Source organism: Acipenser ruthenus, chromosome 24, assembly GCF_902713425.1.
Source record: "Acipenser ruthenus chromosome 24, fAciRut3.2 maternal haplotype, whole genome shotgun sequence".
Taxonomy (NCBI): Eukaryota; Metazoa; Chordata; class Actinopteri; order Acipenseriformes; family Acipenseridae; genus Acipenser; species Acipenser ruthenus.
The window spans coordinates 4,286,711-4,310,668 of record NC_081212.1 but is presented as its reverse complement, the minus strand read 5'-3'; the positions used below and the strand labels follow the sequence as shown (position 1 = coordinate 4,310,668).

General features: G+C 38.4%; 1 protein-coding gene across 3 annotated transcripts in view; it reads right to left on the bottom strand.

Annotated features, from left to right (window-relative positions):
- The window catches only part of LOC131700523 (calcium-binding protein 8), a 41,066-nt gene that overhangs the window by 4,681 nt on the left and 12,427 nt on the right, over positions 1–23,958 (bottom strand). For all 3 annotated transcript variants that reach the window (XM_058998284.1, XM_058998285.1, XM_058998283.1), the window contains exon 5: positions 2,146–2,302. In XM_058998284.1, coding sequence (XP_058854267.1) covers positions 2,146–2,302 — 157 coding nt within the window. The remainder of the gene's footprint in view (positions 1–2,145; positions 2,303–23,958) is intronic.

Below are 23,958 nucleotides of genomic sequence, written 5' to 3'. Positions count from 1 at the left end.
ACAATCCCAGGAGAAGTAAAGGTCCTGGGAAAACTGCTTTGAACGGCTCTGGTAATTACATACTGGGTTGAGATCTCTAGTACTGGAGCCCTTGCCACAGCAATGCCCAGCACTGGTTGAAGGCTGCTCAGAGCTTGCTGTGTGTAGGTTTTTCAGCTGGTCATGACATTTCTGATATTCGTTCGAGCCACATACTAAATGACTTCAGTTGTCTTCTGCTAGCTGGGTTCACACCAACGCCACCTGTTGTTTGCAGAGGCGACCATTTGCTTGGACAGCCAACAATTAGTTGATAAGTCAGAAAAATAAAATACTCTAGGCGCAGTAAACGTTCCTTCTCTGGGTATATACTAGTAACATGAAATTTAAACATTTGGCCAACGAAGAAGGCACTGTGTGATATTTAAAAAAAAAAAAAAAAAAAAGTCAGAATTAGAAGTAAATGTACTTTAAATACATTTAGACTATCAGTTCCTGCCTGATATTTAAGGTCATTATTTTGTCGCTCTTACTGCTGCATTATACCCACGACGTTACAGATAGAAAGCACTTTTACAGAACCGAGCAAGGACTGGTTTATCCTGGAGTAGCTTAACATCTTAACTGCAATTTCTTTTTACATTTGTTTTTCTCAATGATCACATTTACAGTAAAAATCGACATGTCCTTCTGTGCTTGGTTTTTGTCACCTTGGAACACAAGCGGGTGGTGCAGCCCTTGTTCTATTTCAGGAAAGTCACAACGGGGCATCAAAGACCAAAATCCTGCTAGGTTCTGCACTAGTCCAAGGTCCAGGGATTTAACCACTGAGCAATGTCTGCCCTTTACTGGCTAGTCTGTGCATTGCTGATACAGTTCTATCCTAAATGGATGCCACAACCTTGTAATTGAGGTGGAGCATCAGTGTCAGGCTGCGTGATGGATCCCTCACATGCGAAATGCCATCCTGTCACTCAGCTGATCCCAGACACTGAGATGACGTGTAATATCCACGGGTTGCTATGGAGACAGGTGTGCTACATTTTAAGACAGACCTTTTTTATGCACTGTTCCAGAGATAAAGTTCAAGGCTTTGATATCCCGTTGAGTTGAATGTTATCTCTGAAGATTCAATTGCAGCATTCTTCCAGGTCCACAGAGAGCAGTACATTTAACATCTATTTGCAGAGCGAGACCAGTGGAATACAAAATGAGCGACGCAGGAGTCTAACTTCATGGTCTATTAAAACTGAAAATGTTATTAAGGAAATAAAATATTATTTAAAAAAAAACAAACTTGCGAACTGACAGCTTCTAAGAAATGTTATAAATTATTCTTAAAAAAAAACCAAAAAAAAACCTGATAAAACATCTTAACAGTCAAAGCCAAAGACAATTGAAACCCGTGAGAGACCAGCATTACAGATTGCCACGGGCCTGAGTCAGAAAGTGCTGGAATACATTCTCCTGTCTTGAGGCAATAGAGCATGTATCAAGCAGCTTCTCATTTAAAAGTTCAAGTGGTGCATTAGCTTGCAATTTCAGTCAGCTGCCAAAATTCTCTTTAAATATTGGCAAGTCTGAGCTTGATCTGCCATATATATATATATATATATATATATATATATATATATATATATATATATATATAAACCGATCATCAGAAACCAAGATTATTATTGAGGATTCTAGGCTTTAAAATCTTCATATCTTTATTCACCTGCGGGCCAACAGTTACTGAAGTTAATGAGAATCTTTGCTGCTTAGGGTTCATTGAAGTCTCAGATATTAGTTACACATTTCGGGATTCATCAAAGAATTTGTTGTGCTGCACTGATGCACTTCTGAAGTTTAGACGAGAGTACAGCAATACCGCCCTGTGGCTGAATGCATTGCAGACGAGGGGATTTCCTCATGTTACTTAAATGATCCAATGTTTCGACAAATCAGTGTACTTCTAATAAATAACTTTATTAAAAATGACTTTGTTTCAGACAGCCCCAAATTGTAAATGTACTAGTATTTTGTATTCCGTCTTTGGTCGCGACTACTGACTTTCGTATTACAGTGCAAGTATAGCAGTATTATCTTAGACGTACCTCTTTTGGGTTATCCCTTTCACAGTTCTTTCACTTTTCAGACGGCTGATTGTATGTTGTATCTTACCTCCTTCAAACTCTGTTTGGCAGTTGCCGGAGTTCTCGTTTAGGCTTTCCTCCTCGTTAATGATGATGTTTTCTATGTCCTTCATCGTGAGGTGGTCCCGGAAGGCATGGAACAGGATGTGCTTCAGTTCTTCCAGCGTTATTCGCTGCATGTCAAACTGGGGAGAGATTGGCAGAAGATTAGTCTACCTACAGTATCTCTTCCATAGTCGTGATGAGGAAAAATTCCCATACCCCACACAAAATGACTGGGGTGCCATTCATATATGGCTATGGTTTTAAAGTCCTCCTAATTGTTCACTTCTCTAATTCAAAGCGGGTCCCATTTAGATAAAGTTTCAGAACCACTGAAGTGACTTGGGTTTACCGACCCCCAATTTGTTATCTGCTTTCCTACGCATGCTCACTTTACCCTCAGCCTCCACCCCACCTTCCATCCCCAGCAACTGTTTGTGGATGGCCCAAGCTTTCATTCAACTGCTGAAAGCATTTACATGTCACAGATTCCAGCTTCTTTCAGATGTCAGATCTGCCATAATTCTGGTTCCTAATTTGCATCTATTAAAATAAATGTACTATTGTCTTGCTTTCTATTTATTTATGGGTGTGGAATGAGCAGGTAGCAGGGATCATGCCACAGTCAGCTTAAGGAGCAGCTCTGTTCATTTTTAAGAGAATACGATTTACTAAGCATTTACTCCAGTGCAAAGCAAAACAAAAATTATCATAGGAACAATAATATGTTTATGTTACAAAGCTTGAATTCAAGTGTTACTGCAAGGATGTTTCCATAATTACATGTTCAATATGTATTAGTACTAAACTATTAAAACAAAAATCCATTCTAATCTTAATCTGTTTCATATTAACAGAATGTCAAAGCAATTTGCTAGATTTTTAAAAACGCTGTGCATGAAATGTCCTCGGCTAGGTCAACAATCAATTTCTAATTCCAATTAAAATTCAATGCCGTCTTATTGCCATCATTGTACATTGTGTCCCTACTCCATCACCCAGGCTAATAACATCCTTGACATTAAACAATGTATTAGCAATGACAGTACATATTGTTATTCCAATACCAGTGCATTCAAGACGTCTTCAGTTTACAGTATATCTCTGCATTTTCTCAAATGTTCGTATGCTTTCACTGCATTTTTTTTTTCAAATTAACATGTTCCAGTTTTGCTCATTATAAGTACTCTGTGCCAAATTGACTTCTATTCAGCCTATTGTTTTCTTGGTTCTGTGCTACGCTTTCTTCCAAAGTGCTGAATGATTAATCTTCCCACACAATAATTTTTCTGTCAAAGAAAAAAAAAATTCAGAATAAATTATCTGACTTGAGACTGTGTGCGTAATCTTTTTTTTATTATTGTTAAAAAAAGAAAAAGAAAAAAAGTGAATTATTCTTTTTATTCAGAATTCGAGGAGGACTGTCAAGCAAAACACCAGGAGGGCCGGTAATAACGCTAAAGCCTCCTTACAGCTAAACTCTGCTGTTATAAAAATGCTAAAATTTGCTATCGTCAATTGAAGCTACGAATCTCGTAGTGGATTCCTCTGAAACAGATGATTTTAGTTATATATTGAATACAGACATCTCTCTTGGCTTGAATTGCTTTTAAAAACCTCATGCCTTGATCTTCAAGCACTAAAACATCAGTGCAACAACTTGATTAAATCAACCCCTTAGATTCATATACAGTGCACTCCGTTTATAAGAATTACTGATATAAGAAATCAACTGCATATAGTGATGAAAACCACTGGGACCAAATCATTCCTATACTAACCAATGTGAAATAATCAGCTTGTAAGAATCAAGCAATCCGCTTATAAGAATCATTTCAGGGCAAACTGACTGCATGTAATACGATACTGTATCAAGTGCAATGACGTGTACAGCCAATAAAGCTGTTTTTGAATTTGATCACATCTCGCGTGATTAGGCACGTGCGCAGCATGTATACAGTACACAATCCCTGGTCCGCAGCGACTCCCAGTAGAAAAAAAGCTTTGCATCTCCGCTTAGTGAAAAACTGTGAGATTTGCATCGCAACTGAAAAAAAGCAAGCCACAGATGCTTAAATGCAGTGGTAGTACTGACAATAAAATGCTGCACTGTAATGTCATTTTAATTCAAAGGCCATTACACGTAACACCACACGGCAGTTAAACTAGGCACCCTCACAAGACAATCGCTTCTCAAGTTTCCTTGTAGTCATAGGATTCTGCAGCCTTGAGTAAAGATAATCGTGATCATATAACAAGCTGCTTATCCACAAGGACTTTTTGTGATTGTTTTGATGTATTGTCCTCAGAGATTGAGCGTCATTGACATTTGTATACTGTATTTAAACTGCTGATACACGGAAACACGCTTTTGCTAATTGTAATCATATCGGTCCACTTATAAGAATCAAGTCATCCGGGACGGATGTGAGTCTTATAAACAGAGTGTACTGTATAACTTACATTACAATGTAGACAATTGGGGTTGGGGTCAATTAATTTTTCCTATTTGGAATTGATTTTAAAAAGGAATTGGAATTGAAAAACAAGAATTGACCCCCACCCTGTAGACAACATCTTAATCTCAGATTGTTTTACACAAGTGACTGTCTATTCTAATTAGAACAGCAGAAATCTCAATATGTGTGTACACTAATGAAATATTTTTTGTCTGATTTTAGAGATTTCTAAATGACTAATCATCAGTCTTAACAAAATATATTTAAAAAGATATGAATAAGACAAAGTCCCAAAGAACAATTTTCTAAATAAAAACTTTCTTTTTAAAAGTACACTCCCGCGAAGCTCTGGCCAAGGAGTTATTGCAGCTCTCTTTCATGGCAGTACAATAAAATCACAAAGTGCTCATACTGCTTGTCATCTCCCTCAAAGATTAATACCTTGTGCTGCTGGATCTCGCCTCCTGGAATGTATATTTCTATGCACATAAAAATGTCACTGAAAATCACAATAAGACTATCATATAAAAGCTGTCCTTAAGTCTCCCCTTCACAGGAATAACGATTTAAATCCCCAATGTGCAGCAGAATTTAAACAATACACTTGCCAATTTTACATACACCAGCATACATCATGCATTGATTATATTATCTAGGAACCAATTATTTTCTATTGTATCAAGTCTAAAGCCTGCCATGCCCTGTTCTATTACAGTATGCAATACAGTACAACAGGAAGTGGTACAAGTAAAACTGTTGTTAATCAAAGACATGCATGAAAACATAAGTAGGGTGTAATTGAGAATCCATATTCAGATTAAGGTGCTGATACTGTACTGTAACATTTAGACTATACAGCTCAGCACCACTTCTACACTACCCTGAATCCATTGTATACAATACAGAATTTATGACTGGAGTATTCTGCATGGCCTTGTATCAAACACAGAATTTGTTCTAAATGTGTAAGTATTACAGTTAAACAATTACAGTGTGTGTGATGTAAGAATACCATCCGAATTTCAACTTTAGCTATGAATCAGATTTCAACTGTCTTACTATTAACCTCCCAATGAAGAGCTATTCTTATTTTTAAAGCTATTGCAGACATATGATGAGGACGTTATTCCATAAAACAATATCACAACGTGCACTGCAAAACATACTTCCACATTTAATTAATTAATGAATATACAGGAATCACTTACAGTCTAATCAGCCAGTGTTAGCTATTGTTGATAATAATAAAAAAGCCTGTATAAGTAGAAGCTAGATGTCATTACTATGTTTTGAATAATTTATAGAACGTATGGAAATCAGCAGGTTGCGTTTTCATTTTATATTCGAATCCACTCTTCTCTATGCCCATTACTTCAAAACTCTGAATCACAAAGTCTCAACATTAACACCACAGAAGACGTGTCCAAGCCTTGAGCACAATCAAGGTCTGGGGTCTCTGTGATACACTCAAGGAACATGTTTAACACGTTGGCCTCCAAACAGAAACTAGGCCACTCTGTTGGGAATTCTTTGGTCTGAGTACGCCTGGTGAAGACAGTCTATTTAACCTGCCACCGCACCGCGGGTTACAGATGCAGCAGGTATGAGGACCCCCTAATGCTGCATTTAGGTGGCGTCACTTGGTACCCTAATAGCTGCTGCAAGTGGAGTGAATCTGTAGTGTGGAGGCAAGATAAACAGGCTTTACCCAAAATAAAGTCCGGAAAATCTACAGAAGGCTGATAAGGGACTTGCAAGGAAGAGATAAATGTTTTCTTCCAACTTCCTTACAGAAGACAGCAGTTGTCACTGATGAGCTGGGAAATGACATTCCTAAAGCTAGCTGGTACAAATGCACAGGGGTACGCACATCTGCTAAGCAAATCAACTTTTAATTTGCTTTGGAATTAGCAATTATACTGTATATGGCAGCCTTTTGTTCACACGGAGATCACATAGAGACCCCATTGTATATCCCAATGTCCTTCTGGCAACCTGCATGAAAAATGCCTTGGAGCTCAATTGAGAGCTGTCAGTCGGTTCACTTTTAAATAAAATTTAAAAAAAAACCAAGTAGACTTCATTTACATCACCTAGAGGGAGCACCCGATAATGGAATAACATTTCTTTATCACAGTAAAGGTGACCTTGGAGTGCAGATTTGAACAAGCTGTGTTGACAGCCCTTAAATTCACTGGGGTTACAGGCTTACTGTCCTGGATGATGTTTCTTTGAAATCTAAAGGTTTTCAGAAGAGAATCTGCAAGCAGGTGTACCATAGTGTGCGACTCAAACATGTATTCATTTACACAGCTAAAGCTGGCTTTTTTTAATTCAGCCGTAACCGTTGCAACATTTGAAGACATTGAAAAAGACTTTGAGTCTAAACGTTTGTCATTTAACTTATTACGTTTCTTTGGTATGTCTATTTGCTGCACAAGAACACCCATCACGTTTATTTTCTAACTTTGTTTATATGTTAATGTTTTAATGCCCATGTACATACTCATGTGTACCATTCTCTCTGTAATTGACCCTGTCCAGCATAGAGAGTGCTGACATCCTCACTAATGGAGGAGTGGGGCTGTACAGTTATACAAACTTAGAAGGAGTACAACGTTCAATTACACAATGATTAGGAGAGTGAAACAGTGCCTTCAAAGAAAGGGCACCAAAATCAAGCCTACCTTTAGTAACTTATTAGTCGTTGATAAAAGTTTGTATTTTTTCCATCACTATTAATAAATACATGATTACACATGATCATGAGCTTACAGAAATAGTAACCGATGGATACAGTTTGGGAGACATATAGAGAAAGTTCCTGCAAAGTCAAACAAAAAATGTATGTTTTGCTACTCAATGACCATTGCAAATATGTTTTATTAAGGGTTTTACCAATAACTTCACTGTATAAGAAATACATTCAAACGTTAAAGTTCTGTAATATTATTCATTACTTTAGTAACTATGTTCTCATATTAAAATTCATATTAACATACTGTACCTAATGAGGCACAGGCTGAACAGCATAAAAGTAATTTAAATTATTATAATAAAATACAAATAAAATATACATACATTATGTATGGTAAAGTTGAATATTGTGTTTCTTAATGGAAGTTTAACATTTGCTAAATTACAGTTCTAATGATTTTATTTGTATTTATTTTTTTAGATCGTTATTAATTCTATATTTGGGTATTCATTCAAGGTCAGTTCATCCTACACCACGTATTACCCTTCTGAGATCGTTCAAGGTTATTTTGACTCAAGTTTTACAGTGATTTCAATGTAAAATGAATTCAAGCAGTTTCTTTTCTGTGAATCTCAGCTACTCTTAGTATCTAGAAGAGTATTTGTTTAATATCAAAGACCATTTTCCTGATTAACTTCCTGCACATAATGTGAATAAAAACTGCTTATAGTCTGAAAGCAGCTCCCAGTACTTGCATTTTGGTATTTGGTATTTTTAGACAGATTATAAGTAACTGTATTTCCAAATTCCCCATGGAAAAAAAAAAACACATCTTGCTGGCAGCATACTAATCTACCGCTGTCAGCATTACATCTCAGGAACAAATGAAACGCCTGGTTCCTGTAGGAATGGGTGGGCATATATTCATTCCCACTTCCTATCTAATCTATGTGTGCTCCCCCTCCCCAGGACTCCCATTCCACCCAAGCAGTGCTTCTCTTGTTTTATTTAATCACAATACGCAGCGAGCTGTGAGCGTGTTATTTATTTCCTGCTCTAGGCATGGTCTTTGTACTAGCTCATTAAGTTTAATACAAAGTAAACTCTTTTAATTTACTTCTTCTCTTAACGATCCCCCCCGGGGGTTTTTATTACCGTCTGGGTGGCAAAAAATAGGACAGCGCACAAAGGCAAAGCAGCAGACGCTGAACGATGGACATGGAAAAACAAAAAGAATATGCAAATCATTCTGAATGTCATTTTTAAGAGCAACGTCTCCTCGCGACGATTTGGAAGCAGCTGCGAGTTTTTCTGAAAGGAATAAAGTTTTGAAACACAATAAAACTGATTCCCGCCTGTAACAGGGGGATGTTACCTGCGTGGGTCGTCACTGAATGATAATGAGTCAGACACAGCATTGGGTGTTGACACGCCACACAGGGGTGCGCAGATTTAATACAACACAAGTGCTGCCACTAGGGTGCCAGCAATGGTAGTCCTACTGTCAGATTTAATAAAGAAAACAAAACTAAAAATAAAAGCTTGCCACACAAGGCGAGCGCTAGCCTCATTAAAAGAGACATCCCGCTCCAGGAACCTACTACACTACGAACCCCTCTCTATACTAGTTGGGATCAACATCCCCTAAACTAACCTGCTGTTGCTCCCGAAGTCCCTCCTGGTTGGGCGACGCCTTCACAGGTACTGTCTTGCAGTTGATTTGAGTGTTATGGACAGAGAACGACCTTCTAAACTATGTTAAAAACAAAAAAATCCCTTAAATCATTTGGGGGTACTAGACCATTAAATAAATATGACAACAATGAATATTGCATAGACTGGTGCTCCGCTAAACAGTGAGTAAAAGTGGAATTGGATTTACACTTGCACAGAGCCCATTCCATCATGCTTTGCAGCCTAATTACCCATTATACATTAGCTACTGCCTAGAGGATGAACAACCTTCCCTGTCATCAATAGCAAACCAGCTAGCATTCAGTGTGTTTACTGCGCAAGCCTTCTATATCATGGAGCAGACAGCATTCGCCACCCACCACTATATCACCGACCAGACAAGGTAAAACTGCACTCTCTGTGAGCTGAGGGAGGTCAGAGCAGTGCTGTCTTAGCCACACACTCAATGGTGTTTAATGAAAGTGTTGAAGGAAGAATTACCCAAAGCCAGCTTGCTCAGTCATCCTCCAGGTAACTAATCACTGGAGTGTGGATGCTGAGACTGTTTCTGGAAGAGAACTTGCACTCTCTATGCAGAAGCATCATTTCACGATTAGATGATTGCTTGTCACCATGCAAAAGCTTCATTTTGTTCAGTTTTTAACCCTTTACGTATTTCTGACCTGATATGAAAACAAAAATACAGTCCTTTATTTAAGGTAAATATCCCAGTTTAGTAAATATCCCAGTTTGAAATAAACATAAAAACTAAAATGGGATTAAAGCATATTTTTGACCTAATTAAATAAGTCAAGCTTTATTACTACAGCAAAGTGGAAAATGGGGTCCTTGACTCTCGGACACTTCGCTGCAAATGACAGAAGAATACAGGCGAGCAATAGCAACACATACAGTGCCAACTTCCATCTGAATCCAGTTTGAGCATCACTTTCCTGTTGATACTGTAGAGACAACTATCATTATTAAATTTTGACCTGCAGTGGTAAAGACCTGCATGGCTACATTTGCAATGATGATACACGAACACTGCAAGCAAAACAGCATTGGGACTACCAGGGCCTCTGTTCATAAAGCGAGATTAGGTTAGCATGCCGAATGAACTACACTTCTTTGCAGCAAACCTACTAATGTCAATAAAAGAGGACATGCTTTGAGAAACAAGCAGCAGATACAGTACTTAAATTACACCCATATTGCCAAGGAAACTGCTACAGCATCAACAGCATTATTGAACAACATGCTGAAAATATGAAATAACACTTTCAAATGCTTTTATTTCCTATAAATGTATTGGAAAGCCACAGTGGCATTTTATTTCCAGAATGTTACTTCGTTTGCTTCCTGCAGAAATTTTTTATTCCAGAGATGTCTTTCTAAACAAGGAAACTATTCTTTGCATCAGCTATACCCATCATCTTTCAGTCTATGCTATCTAGATATAACAATATTGAAATCTGACTTCACATTTCCCTTACATTTTGAAGGCGACCTCTCTGTGCTTCAGAATCCTCTAGGGGGCAGGAGACTTATGCACTGTGTTCACTGCAGACAATTTGGAGGCACTGGATTCGTTGCAATTGAAACTACCTGCAGTCTATCATTAGTACAGTCCTCCGTACAAACCAGAGGACCATCCACTGTTAGTACGTGGCTTTTAGTTTGTTGCAATTGACAAATTTGTTCCAGTGGAAACCAAACAGTTTGCATTCTTGTTTTATTGTAGACTGTTGACTGTCCTGTAACTAATGTGATAAAAAAACACATTTCAATGCTGTTTAACAGTTTAGATTATTGATATCCACTTAGATATATCAAGGTCTTTACACCAAAATAAAATCTGCAACTTTTCTTCTGTGAAAGAAACTTTGTGTGAAACTTTGTGTGATGTAAAGGGCTTGGTTAAACAGAAAATATTTCTGGTAAAGGCACTCCGAGTGGCGTGCAGGGTGCGCCCTATAGACCTGGAGGTCGACGGTTCGAGTCCAGGCTATTCTATTGCCGACCGTAGACAGGAGCTCCCAGGGGGTGGTGCACAATTGGTCGAGCGTCGCCCGGGGAGGGGGTAGGGCTTAGGTCGGAGAGTTACAGTTCGACCAAGGGCTAGTTGCTAGTTGCAATGGTAGAGTCACCCGAGTGTTAGGAATAGAACAATTTATGGGTTAATTGGGATGCTTTCATCTTGTGCTGGAGCAAAGTTATCTGAAATACAGTACGAGTCTGGTATGAAGGGACCGAAGGTATAACTTACATACCATCTCCCAGGATATAAATAACTGATTTCAAATGTCCCAACCACCATGACTTACATTCGCAGTACGTCAAATAACTTATTGTACCAAATGTTAATTCAAAAGTGCCATCAAATTTAGACAAACCGTTCCCAGTTCATTAGCACAGCCAATGAGAGATAATTACTGTAATGAAAAAAAAAGTCTGCTATTCCACTGACTGGAGAGATTTAGAGTCCAGAGGGAGCTACTGATTCTCATTTTCCAACATTATTTTATGATTCTACTGGCTAACCAACCAGAACAAGAATTCAACAGGACATACTCTCCCCAACAACTTACATTAAAAGCGTATGAATAGAACCTTTCACACGATACCCTTTGACATTTACTTTGATGGGATTTTACTTCTGGAACAGATCCAAAAGAAAATACACTGCACAGCATGTAACCTTGCAAAGTTTTCACTTTCAGGATGTCTTTAGGAATGTGCCTATGTGCTTGATGGTAAACAAGCCAAATACGCCTTGAAACTACTGAATAGCCCACTAGTGCTGTTGTGTCAAGAGACAGCATAATCCTATGATAGGCACTTGTCTAAAAGGATGCGATTTTTAAAATACGGATGGATGTGCATTTCATCTTCACATGGCTTTTAAATATGAATGCCTTGTACTCGTTTGGGGTGACTTTAGTGCATGCAACACTGAAGCGAGCCCTGCTGCTGACACAAAGTACAGGAAAAAAGGAAAGACAGAAAAAAAGAAAGAAAACAACCAAAGGATGAATCTCTCTCGTTCCTGTGGTTGACCTTTAACAAATCCCAAGGTCTTTCGTGTTCCGAGCCATTTCTGTTTTTACCCCAGTTGAGTTTATTTCTGTTCACATTTTTCTCATTTCTTACGGTCCACTTAATTCATTAGAAACAGTACATCTGTTTACAGCATCTACCGTGAGCAGCCTAGAAACAGCGGGCACCCTACTGTACTACAGTCATCGTCTGCTTTATTAGGATATGGGTCCTTTAATTCCCCTGGTAGGTCGTAGTCAAGCAAACAATGAGATACTTCATACAGTTTTCTCAAAAAAAAAAAGAAATATCACTAAAAGGCAATGGAATGAGGTCTGTGAAAGACCTGGTTTATACATGTTAGGGCTGCAGTAATTAAGACATGCAGATCATTCAAATAGCCCCCACCCAATAGAAATGAGACATTTAACTGAAGGCGTGAACCAGTACATTTGTCTAAAGCTTTACCCAATTCGGAGTGATACACTAACCAGGTTGCAATTCTTGCAACTACCGACATAAAACCCGTTTGCAATCTTCAAAATGTAGCGATTCAAAATAAGTATCTAAACCAACAGGGAATGCAGCCGTCTCCAACATTTCCTTTTGAGATCAGTGACAGCTTAAGCCCTGTTGAGATTGTCATTATGAAAAGAAAATGACTTTCTTGACCTTTCAAGACAAAGAGCGATGCATTTGGAGTTCTGTTAATACGCCTCAACATTACCATTGATAGACTAGCCTCTGCTGGCTCAATACAGGGCACGTCACATTCACACAACTGCTGTCAGACCGGACTGCTCATGGGAATAAACACAGAGTGCCAGCTTATGGTTTAACCCACAAAACTATAAAACCTTCAGAACTAAAGAGTCCAGAACTATACTGTACCAATGTGTTGTAGCAGTATGACAATCAGCATAAGTGATACAAATATATTTTAGATGCACAGCTTACACTGTTAATTCCGTTTCACAACTGAAGACTTAATTACACGTTAATTAAATGTATAGTCATATTCAAGTCTCCGCAGTCATATTCAAACCAAGGACACACGGGTACAGTATACTGTGCATTAACTTGAATGAATACTCCCCTGTGTATGCAGTTTGCACACAACAGGAGTACGGCCATTTAGCTTTTCCCATTTAACTGTTTTTGTACAATTTTCTCTAGTTGTCGTCTCAGCCTCATAAATCAAAAGTCAGCCAGCAGACACATTATGATTAGCGTTCTGATTCAACTGCGACACATACAGAAGTCAAAGCAACAATCTGTGGCTGCATTCTGAAGAAATGATATGCAATTTAAAATGAACTATACAGACGGTGTAATATAATGAGTGATTCACCTCCGAGTGGCAGGAATTGGATAGCTGTTATGGATAAAAAAAAAAAATTTTAAAATTACATTTTACCACATAACCCTAAATAAGAGCCTTGGCTCTTCTATACAAAATACAAGTAGTAAATAAATAACTAACTAAATAAATAAACAGCACCATTTATTATAAAGATCTAAAGATCCTTGACCAGTCATTTGTATAACATGAGCAGTCATCCTATATGTTACAGTGTTTTATACAGGTGTAAACAGATCCCAGACTGCCTAACATAAAGATGGCAAATTAAATCATTTCTACTATGTACAACGATTAGCAAATGTTATACAAAAAAAACAACACATAATATATATATATATATATATATATATATATATATATATATATATATATATATATATATATATAAAGGTATAACCCCTTTAAGAAAAGCTGTTAAAGCATTCTAATGAGCTCTAGAAGATGACTGTGCTTGTGTAGGGAAGTCCACACTGGCTTGCGTGCATGAAGCATCTCCAGACAAGCTCACCATTGGGTTGAAGAGAATGTGCATATTAAAAGGAAAGTGTCAGTGTCTTGTACTAATAAACATCAGGCACATTTTACAACTGGCATTGGCCACGTTTCTGTTCTTTATTCATTAGACCAGAGCATACAGTATGTTAATCCAAAGAGACATGAATACATCTTGATGTAATTCTCATAACACAAAGCAAAGTAGTATCAACTCCATTAACCTGTAAGCTTTGACTACCACAAGCATTATGCAGGCCAAGCCCCCTTTACTATGGAGTGAAAATTGGAATTCAATAATGTCTAATCTCCATTCCATCAGATGTTGGACTACATCCAAAATAATTTTATTTTTTTTAAAAAGTCATGCATAAATAGATACCTTTCATTACAGTCTGGGGCTGAGCCGGTCTCACTGGAGCTTCTTCCCAGTTGATATTGGAAATCATAATCACTACCCCTACCAGGAATAATCCAATAGGAGGATGCATTGTCAATACTCATTCTCCTATATTTACATATCTGAAATTAGAATCAGCTCACAGCTGATGTCACATTGTCCCCGGGCACATTTCAGCAGCTCGTAGTCATTGTCATGTTTAAGACACTGTGCAAGTCTCTAGACCTACAGCTGTTATAATGCCTTGCAGATACATGGACTTACTAACGTATTTTTGTCTGGTTTAATCTCTGAGGCTTACTGGAGGTAAAGAACAGAATCTGCTGCAAAAGCAAACTGAACGAAAATTGTGCCCACTGTGTGCTGATAGTGTGCTAGTTGAATCCTCATGGATCCAGCTCCACGTTCCCTCTGCTGATTACATGATCAATAACGATGCATTGGAAATGAACAGTTACAGGTGCATACTCTAAATGGTGTGGCTATGTATAGCAGATATTATCACCGAAGCAAGAATATGACATACCTGTGCATCCCCCACCGAGATGAGTGAACATGAACACAAACAGACAAGCAAATTTTAAAGTAACAGAGACAACCAGTTCCCAAGAAATATCCTTCATGAACCCAACTGATGAATAAGTCACTCCCCATCACATAGATTCTTCATAAATATGCATTCCATATAATAAAGTCATTCCATTCCTAATGGTTTGAATGGCAGAGTTAAACATCTTTGGGGGGAAGGGAGCTCTGTGGGTGTCCAGTATTAGCATTCTGTTTCAGAGATAGCTGCATAATGAGGAGGCTGGTAGAAGGCAGAGCCATGTGAGTTTCACATACACCTGCTTTCAGTGTCAAGTGGCATTTCTATGTAATTTAATGCAATACTAAGAGGTAGTCAAGGTGACTTGTATGTTATGTAAGCTACAGCTATGGCCAAAAGTTTTGCATCACCCTATGGTGATTTTGCTTCATAAAGTCAAATGAAACCTGCTGAATAATGTTACGTTAACATATTGATTTACACACCAGTTTGTAGTTTTTCATATGCTTAACAAAAAACTGAAAACTGAAAAAGTACTGTACTACTATTATGGCTTTCAGGAAACTTTTGTGATAACCTTTTGCGGTTTCTTTGATTACATGATGTTAAATAAAAACTCTAAACTATGTTCATGTCGTTTTACATTTTTTTAATTATGTCTCAATCTTAAAATTCTAGGTGAAGTCTTTCAAGGCCGTGCTTGATTTGCACTTCAAAACAGCCATTGCAAAGATGCAAGGATTTGTAGTTTAAAAGTAACAGTGCCACATAATCACCAATGTAGTGCACGTATACCACAATCTTCTAAAGCTTCTGTGTACTCAGAAGACAGACGTTGTTTACATTCCGGTTTGTTTACAAAAGTTTTATCTACAGGGACATTGCTCACTCATAATAACATCATAATGCATCTGTTCTTTATTTAGCATTCTCATGAGAGAACATTGGGCAAATAATCTTTGATTTTCCTCTGACTGAAAGTAAATGCACGGTATCTATTATAGCGCACAGTGGGGAGAAAGGGTCCTTGGATTTTGCATAGTCATTAAGGTACAAAGCATTCACTCCAATATCAGAAGTTGCTCATAGCTCACATGTTTAATTACAGGGTACACACGTCCTAGTACAGCTGGTTACCATGGAACTACAGGTGTCATTTACAACGCCCCTTAACATTTACACGTTATTCTTTTCATTTAATTATATTTATTTTGATTCAATGGAGTTACGCTTTCATTTTTAATTGCCCACAAGCTTGTATTCATAGCCTAACTAATACAACCAGATCGTTCCACAATAGAGACAAGCTCACCCATTAACACAGCTTTTTGCATCTGCAGTAAACCCCTTTATTAACCTGACCCAATATATTGCATTTCTTACAGTTTGCATGAATAATATATTCTCGTCTGCAGGTTCAAACATTCTGACCTCCAGTTTAAAACAAGCGCTAATTGGTTAGCTACTGGGCAACCAACACAGAAATAAACTGAACATTTGTCTCATGCCAAGCCTTTTTCTTTTTCCCAGCGTGATATCTGGTTTTGTGAGTTAACCGCCACACTCTGGGGGCTTTTCCTTTCCTGGCAGCTCATTTTAAATGGATAGCTACAGCAGATTTCAGGAATGATCGCATTTTTGTTGGTTTTTCTGTATTTATTTTACTTTTCTGAGCTCTTGGGTAGACTTGTCAGTCAAATCCAGCAGCCACGTTGTAACTGAATCTTCTGCTTCGTTGGGATGCGCTGTTTCATACAATATTTACATTTCCTCTCAGCCTGCTCTGTCTGACTAAACTGAGCTCTGCTAAAACACAGCCGAAAGAATGCTAACCAAGAAGGAAAGGAAACAGGAGGCTATTTACACAGAAAGGAAACATACTGCAAACCTTTATATCCTCTTTTCAAGAAACTTGACTATAACTGAAGAGCAGCTCCTGAAAGCACCTTAATACAGACCTGAAAACAGGAACTTAAATGTGAGATAATTACTCTAGGTTAGCAGTGAAATGGACTTAAGAACTAATGGCACACAAATAAAAGAGGGGTTCAGTAATATCACATGGAATTGCTGTTAGGAACCTAATTCACAAACATGATTTAGTTAACGCATTATTAATGCAGTATCGTCATGTCAGCCACACAGTCCCAGTTTTATAAAACTTTATCAGGGCTTGCTAAATATTTCATTTAATATTTCATCAAATATTTTATTGATGTTTTCAAATTATTTTGAAGTTGAGAGCAAGTTGAGAAGTTGCTGTGTGAAATGTTCTTAGTGATAATGCTAATTATTTATTTAAAGAACAGACAAAATAAATTGCAATTACAGTCTAATATTGCTCTAGTTGCACTGTAGAATATAACAGATCTAAAAATCTGAAACACCTTGATCTTTCACGTCACCAGACAACCAAAATCATCACTCAGAACAATTATGGAAAGATAAAAGGATTAATTTCCGCTGCGATGACAGCAAATGATCCAGCCCTGGGTGTTTTAACTATGATATGATTGCATTAACCTGGTATCACCTCAACAGGATTAGACTGTATCAAAAGGGACACAGAACTCTAGAACTCTTCATTCTTGTAAACAGCATACACTATGGCTGAGCCCTATTAAAGACAGTCCTCCCTCACAAACCAATTCAAAAGTCTTCTTGCCTGGAGCCCCCAGGCTTCCTTGTGAATGGATTTTGTAGTGCAATATAAAATTAAACATATATTTCAGCCAAACAGCACATTTTCACTCATGCAGTCAGTCTTAATCCAAGATGTACATTAAGAAAATCACATCAAGCCAGATGAGCCAAATATGTACTTTTTTCACTGGGTGAATAATGCAACCTTTGTTTCATTGCGATTAATGGCTGTGGCTTAACAAATACCCAAGGTAAACTACTTGACTAATAGCTAGATTAATGCCAAATGAATCCTCCACAGTCAGATCTCCCAAATAAAGGATGGATGCATCTCCACTCTGGCACGCACTTGCCTATTCTTCCTGAGCAACATCCAAAGAATCCAACCCTTCCTCACCATCTATGCTACCCAGCTCCTGGTCCAGGCCCTGGTACTCTCCCGCCTAGACTACTGCAACTCCCTCCTGGCTGGCCTCCCTGCGTCCGCCACCCGTCCGCTCCAGCTCATCCAGAACTCTGCTGCCCGCCTGGTGTTCTCTCTGCCTCGCTTCGCCCACGCTACTCCACTACTCCGCTCACTCCACTGGCTCCCGATCACCGCTCGCATCCAGTTCAAGACTCTTGTACTAGCCTACAGATGCCTTGACCAGACTGCACCCAGCTACCTCCAGACCCTCATCTCTCCCTACACCCCCACTCGACCTCTCCGCTCCGCCTGCACTAGAAGACTGGCTCTACCTCCGCTACGCTCCCCTGCCTCCAGAGCCCGCTCCTTCTCCACCCTTGTTCCACAGTGGCGGAATGACCTTCCTACAGATGTCAGGACTGCCCAGTCCCTGACCACATTCCGGCACCTCCTTAAGACTCACCTCTTCAAACAGCACCTGTGGAACTCCTCTGTTTGTATCCTGGGACACTATCACCCTTCATTTAAATGTGCTTTATTTTGCTCTTATCTGCCCCATATTTTACTGCATTTAATCCTGTACTTCAGAATACTGTAATCTGCCAAGTGTTTAACCTGTAGTATTTTGTATTTAATCATATCCTGATGTAACTATCACTATTTAATCATATCCTGATGTAACTATCACTATTATCTGCTGTATTATTGAATTGTGGTTTGTCACACTTGAACAAAAGTTATTGTATTTCTTGCTCTCATTGTATTACTTGTATTGTAACACTTGAAATGTATTTGCTTACGATTGTAAGTCGCCCTGGATAAGGGCGTCTGCTAAGAAATAAATAATAATAATAATAATGACCTACTGCACAGCACTGAAAGATCCATTCAACACAATGTACAACACACTGGCTTAGCAAAACAAAGAAAAAGAGCCACATCTGGAAACCAAGCATTGCTGTAACCCCAAGCTCTTTGGATGGCATCCAGTTCAAACTTGTGCTCATCATTCAATAAACATTTATCTTGTCATGTCACCGAGAAACAGCACTGAAATGTATGAAGGGTCTGCACAAAGCCAAAGCTGTAACAGTAACAATGATCACTATGACCTAGACTAGAGAGTATACATGTCAAAATGTAAGACATACAGACAGACAGACAGACAAACAAACAAACAGGGTGCCTCGATATATCCTAATTTGTGCTAAAGAATATCCTTTTCAATGTTTAATACAATAAAGTCTAAAATGACTAAAAGACTGTTGGATGAACAGACACACAGACTCCATATGAATGAGATTATGATACATTACAGTATAACTTGAAGAAGGTCCTTAGCAAGTTTCTCTAAAGTGTGACGTACTGTATGTGCATACATAAGTCCACCTCCGCTACGGCATAGCCCCCAGGGAATGACAACTCCTAAAGTATAAAACAAACAGCTTGATGAAGAACACAGGAGCAGCCAATACACTGCATGCTCTGCAGCAGCATCAGTTGTATAAATGACAGAATTTGAGACTGAAGGACACTTTTGACTTCATCTCTAGCAGACTGGTAAAGGGCAGTGGAAATTGAAGAATTGTGAACATAAAAGAAGCAACAAAACAAAGTTTGTGTTTAGATTGGTATACTTTTCTGCAGATATTAATAAATTGGACAGCCTCCTCCGTTTCCCTGGCTATTGTCAAATGTCAGAGAAACATGCAGCTATTATTTTTGTGGCCTGTCTTTGACTTAAAGGGGAACAAACATTACCAATAGTCCCAAACTGTACATGTGTAAAATCTGAATTTTGTGAACTAAAGCAGCAGCTGTAAAATCACATGTTTTGTGAAGAATAAAAACTGAATTTCTTGACACGTTTTCCACACATGGGAATTTCCCCTGCATGGTTATATTTAATATTTTACTGTGCATGTAGAATTAAAACAAAAGCTACTAAATATGCCAATAGGACTGATGCTAATTTGCCTCTTCATCTTACTGAAATTACTGCAAAATACTTCAACTGAGATGCTCCAGTACACCAGTGCTCTCGAGTCTAGACAGTCATCTTCAATTGCCACATCCTTTGTGCTTGCTGCCATTTCAATCTGCGTAATTTACTATGCACACACGGTTCTGGTCAATACTTAAATATCATTTTTTTTATTTAATTATTTTTGTTTTAATATTTTAGACTGCATAAAAGGCCCCTGAAGGTTTCATGAATAAAGAATGGGTCGTGATTTACCATATTCATCATCGAAGGAATGAATGAATGCCCAAGCAAGATTGCCTTGTTATTTTGCATAACCAGAAAGCTTAACCCAAAACCTTCCGTTATTCAATGCCCATCACCCAGTAACTAGTAATACATTAAGTATGACTTCAGTTCCTTACTAAGACATGACAGGTGGAATTAAACTTATAAATGGCACAGTATCTAGAGAACTGGTGACCATGGACCAGTTGATCCAGTGCTCAGCATTGACTACTAAGAAGCAGATTTTCACAGCCTGCAATAACAAATCTATGCACGGTTCCAAATTGATGGACCAAGAAATTAAAGTCCCCCGTTATAAGTTGATATTAACAGTTCAAGTTGTTCTGTAATGCTCAAAAATCAAGCATTTAAGAGAAACTTGATTTTGTACACATTTGTTTTTCTGCATTTCGAGAATTAAGACACATCTCTCACTTCTATCGCACTGGACTGTCATTAGGAAACTCCAACCAGCCCGCAATCCTAACTGGGGCCCAATTGAGATCATGGAGGGCTGTTTTATTTAAGTATTATTCAAGCATGTTATGTAGAAAATTGACCCTCTAAACCTCAGCTTGAGTAGTTGAAGTTTCGCTGTTGGAGAAGCAGATGCTTTTCTTTTGCTTGCTTCAGCACCTAGGGTTTTTCAAAAACTCAAATCATTCTATACATGTCAGGGGCTGGATGTATTCTGTGCATTCTCCACAAGCTTCTTCTCGCATTGGGCCCTCCAGCTTTCCATTAGTATTCTTCATTTTGCATCTCAATGTGTCTGCTTCTGTTCTGAAGGTTTGTTTATCCTATTAAAGAAGTCACTTTTCATCTGCTTATTCAATTACCTCAGACAAATGTTGTAGTTTAAAGACGTTTGGAATCCATATTTATTTTAGAATCACACTGTTTCATAATAATGACTTGAATTTCAATGCACTGATTTGTTTCACCTTTATCATCAGGTAGAAACCTTTGTCATAAAATGTTGCATTTTCAAAGATAGCCATTTATTAAAAGCAGCTGCAACATTCATGCGCTAATTGCAATTACAAAATTAAAAGCGGCATCCTAAATTCAAAGTCAAGCATGAAATGCCAGCCCTGAAAACAACAGGTTTTGTTTTCACTAAGCTGTCATGCACTCTTATTAATCTGCATATATTGAAGGAAATAACAGTACTGGCTGCAGTTAGCAATAATGCTGGCAAGGTCCGTACGATGCTTTAATCTTAACACAAGGAATAACCTCTCCTGCAATACCATACTGCAGGGTGGTAACAATGTTATGGATAGTACTGTGAACCGAAACAATCTCTGCAATATATAAATGTTGCATCTCCCTGTTGCAAGATTTCAGTCAAAATGGGCAAGACAGCTTATCTGACTGACGTTCATAGAGGGCTAATAATAGTTCATGTAGTAGTTTCAGTTTCCAATACTGCATAAACTTATGATGTTTTACGAGGAGGTCTCAAAAGCAATGTGCCAATCTGAAGAACACACCTTGCTGCAGTTGTTATGGTAAGTGTTCCTAACTTATCCTTCCCTTGAAAACAATATGGTTTGCAGTTTCTAATAGAATATTTTAAACATTAAGCATATGTAAAGCTAACTTTGGCCACTGCTTTATGAAATCAAATGTGTTTGTTTTTTTTTTTTTTGTTATGTTTGAATTGAATAATCCATTCAAAAGTAACTTTTTGAAAGTTAATGTGAGAATACATTTAGGTAATAACCATATGCCGAGCTGCAGTTAACTTTCAAGGAAAGAAAAAGACATGCGGTGACTGTAATGATTGATGTAGCCGACAAGCAAAAATAATCAAATTCTGAAATCTCATTTTCTCACCGCATTTTTAAGTAAATACTTTAGTTTGTCATTATAAACGTAATGAACTGCAAGACCTCTGCTGGGTACACTACAGCAATCCATATGCTCAAACACTGTGACAGATGAACGCACAAAAATGAAAACAACGACGTAATTCAATACCAATTCAATCCCTTCAGAGACCATAGCACATAACTGTATTATTTCCCCTCACTTTCCCTCTAACCTAAAGCTTAAACAGCAACCTGGTACAGATCTGCAACAGCACAATTATCTTAACGAATGTATTCTTGGTGTTGAGAATCACTTTGTATACCATTTTCTATTCAGTCATCTTGTATTCTCCAAACCTCGCTACTCTCATGCTACCCCACGGGCTCCCTATCTCTGCTTGCATTCAATTCAAGACCCTTGCCTACTACTCTCTTCACCACACCGCCCTTCTCCTACCTCCAATCCCTCGTTTCTCCCTACACCCCCTCTCACCCTCTCAACTCCTCCTCTACTGGCTGACTGGTCATGCCTTACCTCCACTCTCCATCCTCCCGTGTCCGCTCCTTCTCTTCCCTAGCCCCTCAGTGGTGGAACCAGGTACTGGAGATCTTCAGGACTGCTCCGTCTTTCACTGCCTTCCACCGCCTCCTCAAGACCCACATGTTTAGGCCACACTTGTAGATCTCTTGATCCGCCCCTCGTACTATGCACTAGACTTGCCTGACCTTAGCTCCACATTACTGGATCCTCAGCTACTGCACCATCCTTGCACTATTGCACTACTAATATGTCATTTTAGATATAACTTGTTGTAATCCTCATCCTAGTTCATACTATATTTAGTAGTATCATTTGCACTTGCTATAAACTATACTGTATTTAAATATTAATCTTGCATTGTAACCCTGTACTGCCCTGTAAAACCTGTAAGTCGCCTGCATAAAGGCGTCTACACCACTGATGCCTACAGAAAATAGTACCGGAACAGTGTTCCTGCTCGACCGCTCCGCTAAACAGGAGATACATCTCCATTTAGCTCTGTCCCAGACAGGACCTATTGCATTCAAGGATATCCCCTTCTTTCACAGTGCATGCCCAGGCAGGCAGTCTGTACATGCGGACGAGGGAGAGGATATATAGCTATATTGCTAGTTGTTATTGAGAAAAATGTTGCTTTCTTTAGGTATGCTTCCTCTAATCTAATGCAGGAAAGGGAGTATAAATAGATCAATGCCCGCTTACTTAAAAATATAATTATGACGTGGAATACGCTCTCTGCCAGAAAAACAGTAATTCAAGGTTTTGTTTCCCCTTGTAATGCAGCAAGAATTCATAGAAATTACCTGACAGATGGCCAGCAGGAATTTGATATTGCATATACATACATACAAACTGTGATCTATAAACCTGCCACTTTAAATAAATTATTAATAACAGGGATATCTGTCAGTCATTCATTCATTATTCCACACTAATGAAAGAGGGGACCTAAGGTGCATTTCTGAAAAAGCCTGATTAAAAATGCATTGCCCTTTCCTTTGCTTGCAGCCTCAGTAAAGCCACAAAACAGTGTTACCTTTCCAGTAAAGATGTGCTATTTTTATAAGGAATGTATACAAGAGTAAATGTAAGACACACATCCGGGAAACAATGATGGATCAACATTTGATGAAAGACCAAAACAATGAAGACGCTTTGCTGAAACATTTGTCCAGCTTAACTTTTTCCTGCATCACAGAACACTCATAGGCTTCTGAAACTTACAGCTAGATAATTTGGGCTTTTATTTGTAATTGAAAAATACAGTAGATGCCCTGCAGAAATAATAATAAACTTTGCATCCCTCATCTCCACTGTGGACCACGAACAGCTTTGACAGAAACCATCTGTAGGACAGCCAGGGGCCACACTGGTCTGTCTCTCCCAACTGGAGTTGCTGAAGAGCTTGCCTAATTCTAAAGATAGGATCCCACTGCACATTTTTAAACAATGTTGTTTAAGATCAGATG